Source organism: Sinocyclocheilus anshuiensis, unplaced genomic scaffold (genome assembly GCF_001515605.1).
Source record: "Sinocyclocheilus anshuiensis isolate Anshui unplaced genomic scaffold, SAMN03320099.WGS_v1.1 scaffold376, whole genome shotgun sequence".
NCBI lineage: Eukaryota > Metazoa > Chordata > Actinopteri > Cypriniformes > Cyprinidae > Sinocyclocheilus > Sinocyclocheilus anshuiensis.
Window position 1 is genome coordinate 935,603 of NW_015558600.1, and position 12,566 is coordinate 948,168.

The 12,566-nt window shown below is 35.5% G+C and overlaps 2 protein-coding genes across 2 annotated transcripts in view; one reads left to right on the top strand and one right to left on the bottom strand.

The window, feature by feature from the left end:
* Nucleotides 1-5,985: 5,985 nt before the first annotated feature.
* LOC107680120 (cyclin-dependent kinase inhibitor 1C-like) lies at nucleotides 5,986-7,308 on the bottom strand. The gene is made up of 2 exons (XM_016475893.1): nucleotides 6,652-7,308; nucleotides 5,986-6,553 (listed from the first exon to the last, which is right to left on the bottom strand). Exons 1-2 carry the CDS (start codon nucleotides 7,127-7,129, stop codon nucleotides 6,492-6,494), a joined length of 540 nt encoding a protein of 179 aa, XP_016331379.1. The 5' UTR covers nucleotides 7,130-7,308; the 3' UTR covers nucleotides 5,986-6,491.
* Nucleotides 7,309-9,405: 2,097 nt separating this feature from the next.
* Nucleotides 9,406-12,566, top strand: part of LOC107680136 (phosphatidylserine synthase 2-like) — a 15,724-nt gene continuing 12,563 nt past the window's right edge. The window contains exon 1 of the mRNA XM_016475907.1: nucleotides 9,406-10,236. Within this exon, the coding sequence (XP_016331393.1) occupies nucleotides 10,136-10,236 (101 nt within the window). The 5' untranslated portion in view covers nucleotides 9,406-10,135. The remainder of the gene's footprint in view (nucleotides 10,237-12,566) is intronic.

The window sequence follows — 12,566 nt, forward strand, 5'->3', positions numbered from 1 at the left end:
TTATATAAAAACATAACATTCAAAACAAAACCACGTTTTTTCAGGTTTTATTTTTTGTAAAGTATGCAATATGATGTGAGCATGTTTGATTTTGCACAGCGTTAGCATTATAGTATAGTATATTTTTTATCAGACTTTTAAGATGTGTTTGTAGAATTGCCTGGATGAAACTATGATTTTAGGCCTCTGGCATCCGCTGAACTTGCACCTGCACTGATACTAAGTTGCTGTTTTGGTTCACATGGCCTTCAACATGTTCTTTTGATAAAAACTAGGCAAATGCACTGAATAATCACTCTGTGACTCAATTAAAATATGTTTTGACTTAAGACTAGTTGGCAGTCTTTCCAGGGAGAGAAAGAGAGGCGAACACCTGCAATAAGATCATTGGTTAAAAACTGTACAAAAGTGTAAACTAAAAGTGAGATCTTCTGCGAGGTTCTCGGCTTTGTTGTCTTCAGCAAAAGTCTTAATTCTGGCATCTGAAACTCCGCGACTTCAGTGTTTCTAGCAGTTTTGTAACGCAACATGCATGCTAATATGTCCAAATCCAAAAACGAATTATTTGCTGCTTGTGAGCATTCATGTAGACACTTTTATCTGAGGCTATTTACAGTTCACTTATTACAGGGACAGTTCCCATGCATCAGCCCCGGGTTAGTTACTTTGCTCCAGGACAGCAGTGATAACCTCTTGTGGGAAACTCGTATTGTTCTGAAACAGATGTTCTTGTATCGAGTGATTACAGCTTCTGTTTTCTGCTGCTATCTGCTTTTTCTTCATTAGAGTTTCAGTAGGATTCTTCTGCTTTCAGGAGGAAGCAGGAGGGTTTCAGCTCCCGTGGTTTGAGCACAACCACATTAGGGAGGATCACACACATAAACACCCACAAACTGAAATGACCCGCTGCAGCAGCAGACGTCTATATGCAGCCGATCTGAGAGAACTGAGGGATAATCTTGCCCTACCGCCTGGTTTGAGGCTCTATAATGATGCTCGGTAGTTTCTGGGAGGCTTTCAGCTCCCACCCAGTTTTAATAACAGGTAAGACATCGGACTTGGTATATTTGTTATCAGTTAGTACAGACCAATGACTTAACTTGCACTAAACCGCAGCTCTCTGCTACTTAAAGTTGTAGCCTACTGGATAGTTAACGTTATCCTTCATTTAAAAAGTTCGTTTCAGGTAATAATGATACTGGAATATTTTATGTTCATGCACAAAATATGCATCTTACATCCAAGTCGCTTCGATAAAAGGAACAAAACACCTACCAAATAAATGTGAATTATATACAATATAAATATACACTTATATTTATATTTCGGTGTTGCCCTCTATTGGTCAACTAAATGTGCGAATAAATGGCCCAGAGTTCTTAAGTCTCCTCTTACAAAAAATTAAAATAAAATAAAATAAAAAATAAAAAAGGTGTCAAAGTATGTTTCCCCCCCTAGACATGTGCCAGGGAATTAATATATGGTATTCTAAATTGTAATACAATGAATGTAAATACCACCATGCGCCATAGTATTTTGTAAGCATCAGCAGATGGCGCTATAGGGTAATTTACAGAAGGTCTCCTTAGATACTTTTTTTTTTTATTTTTTTTTATTGCAATATACAACAAGGATTACAGTACGTACAAAACAAACAGTAAAAAACAGTACGTACAAAACATACAAAATACCAATCAATAATAAACTACTTGAGGATTAATAGATAAAACATCACAGAAAAAACAATATAATATAAAAATTCTTAAGAAAAGGACAGAAGAAAAAAGAAAAAAAAGAAAAAGGCACACAATTAGAAATACAAATATATTAGGGAAAAATCTTAAACATGGCACAAATTCTAGATGTGTCTCCTCAGATACTACAAACCACAAAATCTTTTTGTGAAAATAGGCTATATAATATTGTGAAAAAATTCTTACTTTTTATTAAATGAAATGTGTGTAAAAACAATTTACCTTCTCAAAACCTCAAATATAATAGATATTCTCTTTTTAAGCCTGAATAAACAGACTCAAGACTTTTTACAGTTTGTAAACACGGTAACTGGGCTACTACACAGAAAACATTTCTGTACATAATGTTTGTACAACTTTATTTAATTCTGTTCAATTTTATTTAATCATGCAGGTCACCCAAGAACCAGGGATATTATAGTTAATTGAACTAAACCTTTTTTTTTTTTTGCTATTTGAAATAAAGTAAATGTTAACTGAAATTAAAAGAAGCTTAAACTTAAGTACTAACTAATAAACAAAAATCAATAAAACACTATATAGACATTTACAAAAAAGACAAAAACACAACAAAATTACTGAAACTTTAAGACTGAAGTGAGAACAAAAAAAATATAGCCTAATTCATAATATTAACAGAAACTATTAGTGATACTAAAATAAAAATCATTAATTACACAGACAAGAGTTTTCCCAAGGAAGAGTCATTCGGTCAGCTGGTGCTTGATCTGCTTGATCACGTGTGTCAACATTCTGTCATCACTGATCGGCTGGATTTGATGTGCTTGAGTGAGTGGTGTGTCAGCTGGTGGTCTACACCCTCGGCTGACCCCTCATCCTGCTGGATGTGGTGGGCCAGCTGGTGTCCATGGAGACGCAGCTGTGGAGTGGGTGAGAAAGGCTGGAGACCCCAGCACTCATGAGGGACGACATCTGCCCTGTCATTTCACTCTGTCCTCAGATCTAGGTATGGTTCATATACACAAGCACTTTTCATGAGTACAGTACATTTTGGTGTCATATGATGTTTCATGTTTTAATGCAGAATTTTCATGCTTTTGTTTGTGAGACTGATTAGATTAACCAAGAAAAAAGTGCCTGTATCCCTTTGTAAAATGTTAATTTTGGCCAGTCCCATGTATCGGACGTCCTTCCCGGCATTATCTAACAATCTAAAGGAATAGTTCACCCAAAAATGAAAATTTGCTGAATATTTACTCACCCTCAGGCCATCCAAGATGTAGATGAGTTTGTTTCTTCATCAGATTTGGAGAAATGTAGCATTATATCACTTGCTCACCAATGGATCCTCTGCAGTGAATGGGTGCCGTCAGAATGAGAGTCCAAACAGCTGATAAAAACATCACAATAACCCACTAGTGAAGTAATCTTCACAGTCCATCAATTATTGTCTTGTGAAGCCAAAAGCTGTGCGTTTGCAAGAAACAAATCCATCCATTAATTTTTTTATTGCTTTTGGCTAAACTAGAGTCTTCTATATTGTTTTCTTAAGTGGAAAAAGTAGCCTCATCTGAATCAGGAGAGAAATATGCACAGATCAAGCACCGTTTACAGCGAAAACAGTTCTAAACAAATATGTTGATGGATTTTGATGTAATAGGGCAGGGGATAGACTTTTTCTTTAGGATAACGTTATCCTTCATTAAAAAAGTTCATTTCAGGTAATAATGATACTGGAATATTTTATGTTCATGCACAAAACATGCATCTTACATCCAAGTCGCTTCGATAAAAGGAACAAAACACCTACCAAATAAATGTGAATTATATATAAATATACACTTATATATAGATATAGGGGATAGATTTGTTTCTTACAAACATTTAGCTTTTCTCTTCACAAGATGGTCTGGAGTCGTGTGGATTTCTTGTGGATTATTGTGATGTAATTCTTTAAATTGGTATACCCAGGAAATAATATGATCTGTACTCTTTCTACAGCATAGCGTGAAAATAAGTAAATCATTTCATAGTACTGACTGCATTCGTCAAGCTCATTCAACTTATTCTACGAAAACATGATCAAACAAATATATTTCTTCAATTTATGGCAATTATTAACAACTACAAACCAAAATTTTGTTCCAAAGTAGTTTAATTTAGGTTAAATTTGCAACCCTATAACTTGCAATCTTGTCATTCATTAAGGGCATTTTTATTTAATTTTATCTTATCAATTGTATTTAATTTTGTTAAAATACAATGCTGTTTAAATGATGTTTGATGTGCATTTCTCCCACATTTACAATAGTGCATGACTGATGTGGACTTTTAGTTACAGACCATTATGTTTGGTCCCCCAATCGTGACTTACATCCTTGTATGTGCCTATATAGAAAACCACATCAGTTATAAATGGAGTCAGACTGTCCTTCCTGTTACTACACTGGTTCTTTTATCTGGCGTTTCTTTTATCTTGTTTGTACAGGTAAGTCTTTTGTAGTTGAAGTGCTTTGTCAATTTTAGGAGAGCTTTGAAATTTTAAGTTTGAAGAGACTGGTCTGGGATTATAGGAACTCTGAGAAAAACCGAGATTTGTACAAATAATAAGAGTGTAAAGCTACAATGGGCGCATCTTGAACGCAGCTGTGTTCTGTCCGAGACTGAAGATGGGCTCTGTGTCATACGGATGTTAAACACGCATGAATATTCAGCAGATCACCGGCGGGTCTCTGTGTTTGCTCCAGTAGGTGTTTCGCGGGGGGCCGCGAGCGCTGAGTGGAATGAGCGGAGTTGTGGGAGGAGCGCGCGGGTCACAGAGCTTTAATTCGGCCTCATTTGCAGGTCAAAGCGAGATGGCACACTCTCATCCTTTCTTTTCATCTCTCCCGCTCGTTTTCCAGTTGCTTTTGTTCTGCCTATGTGGTCTTGAAAACATTCAATCCCCTTCCCCTCCCCGACTGCATTTTCTTTCTTTTAGTTGTGCTTGCAAAGGCAATTTGAACAAACCTCTAATCCTGGTATTAGGCTGATGTTGACGAGGTTTGGGCTGCGGACAGTAATGATACCTCAAATCGTGTGGTTTGTGCTATTACCTTAGTTTAAAATGATGTTGCCATTAAGTTCTAATGTGAAAAATAGTCAATATATTAACAATTATTCCAAGATTTATGTATTTTTATAATCGAAACGTTTGCAAACATGTTTTTTTGTTGTTGTTAACATTGTTTTAATCAGAGGCGGACAGTAACTAAGTACATTTACTTGAGTATTTTAATTGATAATCGGTGTGCTCAATTTCTCTTCCCATTCTTTTTGTCCTTAAACACAGACACACACACACACACACACACACACACACACACACACACACACACACACACACAAAATCCAGTTCCTCAATGACACTGTCCTTGGAGAAGTGACATCATTTTGGTAGGAAAAACTCACAAAAATATGTGCATCACATATTCCATCTTATTATTATCAGGGTTATTATGTAACTAGGTTATGTAAAAGTAAAATTAAAACCAGTGGGAAAAAAATGATTGAAATAAAAATAAACGTTAACTGGAAAAAAAAAAATCTAGTTGTTAAGACAATATTTCTCATTTTAATTTAGTTTAACTTGATGTACTAAATTAACTAAAAATAAAACAGAAATCAAACTTAATAAAAACTATAGAGAAAAAAATCTAGTAAAAATGACAAAACACAGGAAAATTACTAAAACTTCAACTAAACTTCAAATAAAAACAAAATATAAATATAATTATGATTCAGAATATTAATAAAAACTATAATTATACCTCAGTACTACATTAACAGTTATAATAGGATATAATAATTATATTAAATGTTTGTCTCACATATTAATTTCTATTATGTAAAATTAGTTGAGACCCTTAAGCAATGACCAACTTTAGTTTTTTTGTGTGCGTTTTACAAGAAAATACAAGTCTTTCTTCTTAAAAAATGCATGTTTATTTCTACACTTATCCTTTTTTTTTTTTCAGTGTGCTTTTACATATTTTTCATACTTTTGTGTTATCACTTTAAAGTTTCTGTTCCTGAGGTTAACCAGAAAATATCATTCATTTGAATTACAAAGCTCAAATTTGATTACTTAAGAATTACCCAAATAATACTGTTATGCTGGATGTGTGCTCTTACTGTAAAGCTACAAGACGTTTGGTAATAGTTCTGGTTTTCTGTTTCACAAGACCGCAGTCAACACAGTGTATGTATGCTTATAAAGGTGTTGAGAACAATAGCCTGTTATTTTAAATTATATCTTTACCATGCTGGAAAAACACAAAGTGGATGAGACACAACATAAGTTTATATGTACACATTTATTAAAGGAACTTCTTTGCAATGACAAATATGGCTCAGGAATGTGATTTTGCTCAAGGAAAAAAAAAAAGCTACATTTTCTACCACAAAGAGAAAAAACAATAAATAAATAACTTTGGTCATTACAAAATATATACATGCTGATATATATATTAGACAACAATAAATAGGTTTACTTGTCCTGACTTTAATTTAAAGTTACTTTTCAGCTGTACACTGTAAAGAGCAACCAGAGCTGCTCCTATACGGTTAAACCACACAAACAGCAGTGAATAAATACCAGATCACATAAGAATAAAGACCAGAATCACATAAGAACGTGAGTCAGACTCGGAGACGGCATTACTTCCGGCGTTTTCCCGCCACCACTCCGTGACTCACAGACTAGTGCGATTTTTATTTTCCCCAGAAGACGTGTTTTTACTCCATGTTTCTGCTTTCCTTATGGACGCGGTCCATTTTCTTTCTCTTTCCATAAAAGTCTACAAGAGAAGAAATTCACAACATTAAAAACATGAACACTGTGTGTGTTTTTTATATATTGTCATTGTTCTGTTATATGACTAGTATTATTGTTTACCTGTAATGCGCATGTCTGCGAGTCTCTCCGTCTGGACGCGAGCGACTGTTTTGCGAGATAATTTTCTCCGGTTACACTTGTTTGGCTGGTTCTTTTGGTTCAAAACTATCACTGAAGGACCCCCACATTTTGGGGGAACTTGTGTGATATTTTCTGTCGTGGGAAAGTCCATCAAAGGCCTCTTTGACAGGGCAGTGCTTTCTCTGTAAAACCACGGACAGTCCTCCGCTCGACTTTCCTCCCATTTTAAATCCCCATCCAGCGGCTGCCCTTCGCCGAAATTGAAGTTCCACCTCAGCTGATCTCGTTCAGATATTTCGCGAAGTTTAGAAGACAATTCTCGCTTCAGCTCGTCGTGATCCACAGGTCCGAACAGATTTCGGCACGTCTCCGTGCGCTTCAGTAGCGGGAGAATCTCTGCGCTCTTCTGAGGAGCGGTTTTCCTTCGGGTCAGTCTTTCCCCGGCGGCGGCAGACATCGTCGATAGTGCCCAAATCCAGAATAAAACGAGCCAAATGGGTGTGAGGGCAATCCCTAAGGGCAAAAAAGTCAGTGTGAATTACAACACACGTCGTTATAAACCGTAAAGCTCCAGATCTGGCCGTGATTTAATCTCGTCAGATTTAAAATCCTGCGCCTCAGCGGTGTAAAACCACACGCTCCTCTCCTATTGGTCAACATCCTCAACTCCTGTGGTCTTGTTGCTAGACCCGCCTCTACTTGCCTGTGATTGGCTAGATCCGCATGTAGTCAGCTGTGATTGGTTGTCTCGCTGCCATACGCGTTTCATTTAAATGTATAATTTTACATTTTGATTCGTTTCTGTTCAATAGTTGCACTTTGTGTTTGTGAATAGTGCAACAGCGCCCCCTTTTGATCACAGTGTGGTAGTAGTTAACGACCTTGGTGATTGTTGGCTTCAGTCATCATATTCTTTTTCATTGGTTCATGAAAACCATTTCATGGTTTGCCCCGAGAACAATATGCAAATGAGATGCAAAGTGTACAGTAGATACATTGAGTGGAAATACCAATTTATGGACATTTTACTCACATGTTCCATAAAGTACAGTATATATCAAATCATTCTGTTATGTCATAACATTGAGAATCATCCTTGTACAAAGTTTGGCTAAAAATAGCCTGAAACCTAAAAACTGATAAAACAGTTTTTGCCTATACATGCCTTTTCATGTCTTTTTTTTTTTTGTTTTTTGAGTAACTTAGTCTTGGCGTCCTCTACTACAAAGGACATAGAATAAAATATGAATAAAATATCGTTTTTCAAAAATGTTTTTTCTCCATTTGTTTCTTATGCTCCAACCAATGTAATGACATAAAAAGAAAACTTCACAAAACTTTTTTTTTCTGGTTCTCAGGAGGTTATGAGAGAGAGTTAAGGCTTAGTAATAGTACAGGTTAACACTTACAATTATAAATAAGGGAACTGTGCTCTACTGAGAGCCACTGACATGTTTAGACTAAGTGCTGTATTTGTGCTGACTGCTTTCTGAGAAGGCTTTGTTGTAAACACCATTACTACACCAAGCAGGAGATGTGTTTTGCATAAACACATAATGTATAGATATTATCATAGTCTTGCCTATTAGTTCCTGGTTTAATGTACTTTCTTCATACAAGGCACTGGTGTCTCAGAATGTTTCCTGTGATCATGTGATGGAAATTTCTTATGATTATATAAACCTTTACATCACACCACATAATCCGTCATCCTGTATGCAAACCTGTAAAGACACGTTTGTTAGTCTTTATTTGAAAGATTGTTTGTGCACTCATGTTTAATGAACTTATGTGTATAATATATATATCGTTATATAAAGTATAATATAGGCTAGTATAATTAGTGTGTTTGTGTGTAGTGGCAGTGCATTGGGAAGGTTACTTTGAAAATGTAATAGGTTACAGATTACAAGTTATATTTAAAATGTAATAAGTAGTGTAACTATTTCAATTTGTAACTGATTAAATTTGATTACTTTTCTACATTTCTAACAAATGTTTTCAAATGTTAATCATTTTCAAACATTTATAGCAGGCAGGGTTAACATTACAGTAGTGCTCAACAGACTTTCAGAATCCTTCATCACTTGAATTAAGATTATAATAATTTAATTTGAAAACACAGCCACCACAGAATCAGACTTTAGCACCTCGTTTTACTTTGAGATCTTTTTGAGGTTAAATAAAGATTTAAAATCATAAGATATAGTTGAATAGTTATGCTACTGTGCTTGAAATCCAATCTTTGCATAGCTATGACAGAAAACACTGCCATCTAACAATGCTTTGGAAAAAAACAGCTAATCTTAAAAAAATAAAGCATACATAAACCAAAATAGGAAATAAAACAGTTATCAAATAAGCATGTGTCCTATTCTGTGTCCTCAGCTCCTGAAACATTGGTGTCTCATATTTTAGAGCAGTCAGTGCAACTTGGGAAAGAAATCAATCAAATCTGTATGTGTGTGAAAATATTCAGATCGTAATTAGTTACTTTTGTATGGAGTAACTAATGCATTACTTTTAAAAGTAACTTTCCCCAACACTGCCTACAGCTATATCATATCACGTTACATAATTAAATGCATATAAATAAACAATAAATAATAAATACATGATGTGTTCATAACTGATTGTGGATGCAGAACAGAGAGGCATACAGTGCACAGTTTGATGACCAAAAACACAAATTTGTGACGCCGCCTGTGGGATAAGCGGAAATGACGTCATGACGCGCGACCTTAATATGGTTATATTGTTCTGAAGTGCAAGAGAGGTGCGCGTGCGTCCGCCGCAGTCTGTGAAATCGTTTTATTGGTCCTCGGAGGATGGTGCGTTCGCGTTGCGTTCATACATGAAGCTCGAAGAGGTCATTTTCCTGCCGGTTTTCAAAACCTCGCGTCCATGAGCGACTGCTGACCCGGTTATTGCGCTCGCGCTCCGTTACCGGCCAGTGGCGAGACGCGCACGAGCTCCTGCGGCTCACCGTGATTTGAGTTTTATGTTTTATTTACAGTTTAAGTCTCCGCACTGATGCGCTGTTTTAGTCAGTTCAGGTGAGTTTTTGTTGGGTTAGGTTAGTTAGTGAGTTATTCTGGTTTAGTTAGTTCAGGTTTAAATCTCAGCGCAAGTGAGTTGGGCTCGGGTTAGTGAGTGGGTGTGTTGGTCAGGATTAGTTTGGTTGTAAACCACAGCATGGGTATGTTGGGTTAGGGGTCAGGTTGAGTCAGTTCAGCACAGGTCTGTTGGGCTTAGTTCAGTTTGACTTGCCAGGTGTGTTGAGTTACAAATAGTTCAGCTGTCAGCTAGGTTTAGTTCAGTTTGAAATCACAGGTGTTTGCTCAAATTTAGGTTGGAAGTCATATGTGTGTTGTGTGAGGGTGAGTTTGGTTCGTGTGTGTTGGGTTTAGATAGTTGTCAGTGAAATCACAGGTGGTTCAGGTTTAGTTTAAGCTCTGCCGTGATGGCTAAAGGCGAGTGGAAGAGGTCGGGCGCTGATGATCTCCCGTTAACCGGCCGCTCTGAGTGTGAAGTGTTCGATGATGGAACCAATACATTCTTCTGGTGAGTTCACATCTCTCATGTTACGATAGTAGATTATTATGTTTATTAGCTGATTGTGCTCTTTGATTTAATTGTCTTTCTTTATGATCACTTTTTAACAATTTAACACGTACTTGCTGAATAAAAGCATTAATTTCTTTCAAAAGAAGAGAGAAAAAATCACTGAGCCCAGACTTTTGAACAGTATAGTGTATATTGTTACAAAAGATTTCTATTTTGAATAAATGCTGTTCTTTTTAGATTTTTATTCATCAAAGAATCCTAAAAAAGTATCACGGCTTCTAAAGAAAATTTCCAATATTGATAATTAGCATATTAGAATGATTTCTGAAGGATCATGTGACACTGAGTAATGATGCTGAAAAATCAGCTTTGCATAAAAAATAAATTATATTTTGAAGTATATTAAAATAGAAAACCATTTTAATTTGCTAAAATATTTCACAATGTTACTGTTTTTTTTTTCTGTATTTCTGATCAAATAAATGCAGCCATAATGAGCAGATGAGACGTCTTTAAAAAACATTACAAATCTTATTGATCCCAAACTTTTGAACGTGTGTGTGTGTGTGAGAGATGTCCAGAGACTGTTCAGTAGTATTACAGCTTTGCTCGGCTTTTCTCTCTTCTGCAACCTCAGCAGAAATGATACTCGATCAATTAAATGCTTTAAGATGGTGCTGTGGATGAGACACTTTCACTCCCAGGCTTTTATACACAGAACTATAGAAGTTCCCTAGTGTTCCCATGGTTTTCTTATAGAAGAAAACCATGACGGATCAATTTATATTTTTTATATGTTCATTATCACATTAGTTTAAATCTGGACCCTTCTCTCTAGGTTAGTTATAATATACACAGACTGTATAGAGTCAAAAACTGGCCAAGGCTATTGGCCAAAGAATGACATTTGATAGATTTCATAATATACAAAAGAATCCCAAATTACTTTAATAATAATAATTATAATGTTTTTTTTTGTAATCTCAATTATAATATTATTATTAATAATAATCCAGTAACATTTATACTAATTGTTTGCATGAATTGTCTTGTTTTGGACTGTTTCAGCCAATATTCAGAACTTATTTTTGTATTATTTTTATTTTTAACGCAGTAATTAAATCAGATTACAACTATAAAACTAATTATTATTATTGTTGTTGATAATAATAATAATAATAATAATAATAGAAATCCAATAGTACTAATGCAACATTTTTATATTATAACAAATTTAGAACCAATTTTTGTTTTTTTCCAGATTTTTGATGCAAAAACTGAAATGGAGTACAACTGATTTGCATAAATTTTTTACTTTGTTTTGGGATGTTATTACCAATGTTCAGAAACAATTTTGTTTTATTCCTGATTTTTGATGCAAAAACTAAATCAGACTACAAATATAAAAATAAATGAATAATATGAATATGAATAATAATTGTAGTAATCCAATAATACTTATTCTGAATTGTTCGCTTTAATTGTTTTTCTTTGGTTTAGGCTGTCTAAGTGTAAAGCCTAAAGGGATAGATCACACAAAAAGAAAATCATTTTGAAAATGTCTTTTTTTTTTTGTCGACTTCAATTTTTGGGTGAAATATCCCTTTGAATGCTATGCTTTTCTCAGTTAAAAGGCTTTAAAAAGTTCTATCTGTAATTATTTAAAGGGGTCCTATTATGCTTTTTCACTTTTTTTTATTTTTATTTTAGTCAGTGTATAATGTGTATGTTTGGGCATAAAAAAGATCTACAAAGTTACAAATCTCAAAGTCCACTCCAAAGGGAGATATTTCGTTTTTTAAAAATCCCTTTTCAAGAACTACAACGAAAGGCTCGTTTGGACTACAGTGTTGGTTTCCAGGCTTTGTGATGTGAAGAAGAGCTGCTGTGCTGTAGCGTCAAGTTTTCGGTATGTCTAAAAGCGGTCGCACACTGCACGAGAAGCGCAGCGCCGTGTCTAGAACAATTCTTACAAGAAGTACAACACGACGTAGCTGAGCACCACGGACAGACGGCGAACGGCGCCGCCGTTTGCGTACACTCATAGAAAATAATGTGTACGAATTTTAAAGACGTGGCATGACGCGACAGACGCTGAGCTTCTCGTCTGTTGTGCAACCGCCTCAAACGCTGTTTTTGTTTTTTTTGTTTTTTTTACCTACGTGCCCAAACGTCTTTTGTTTGGGCTTCCGAAAGCGGATGATGTCAGGAAACAGTGGTTGCAATTTATTTTTAACTCTGTTCCTGAGCATTATAACCCCAATTTGCTATTGTGTGCTTCGCATTTTACTGAGGACAGCTTCCACAACATGAGGGAGTACAGTGCC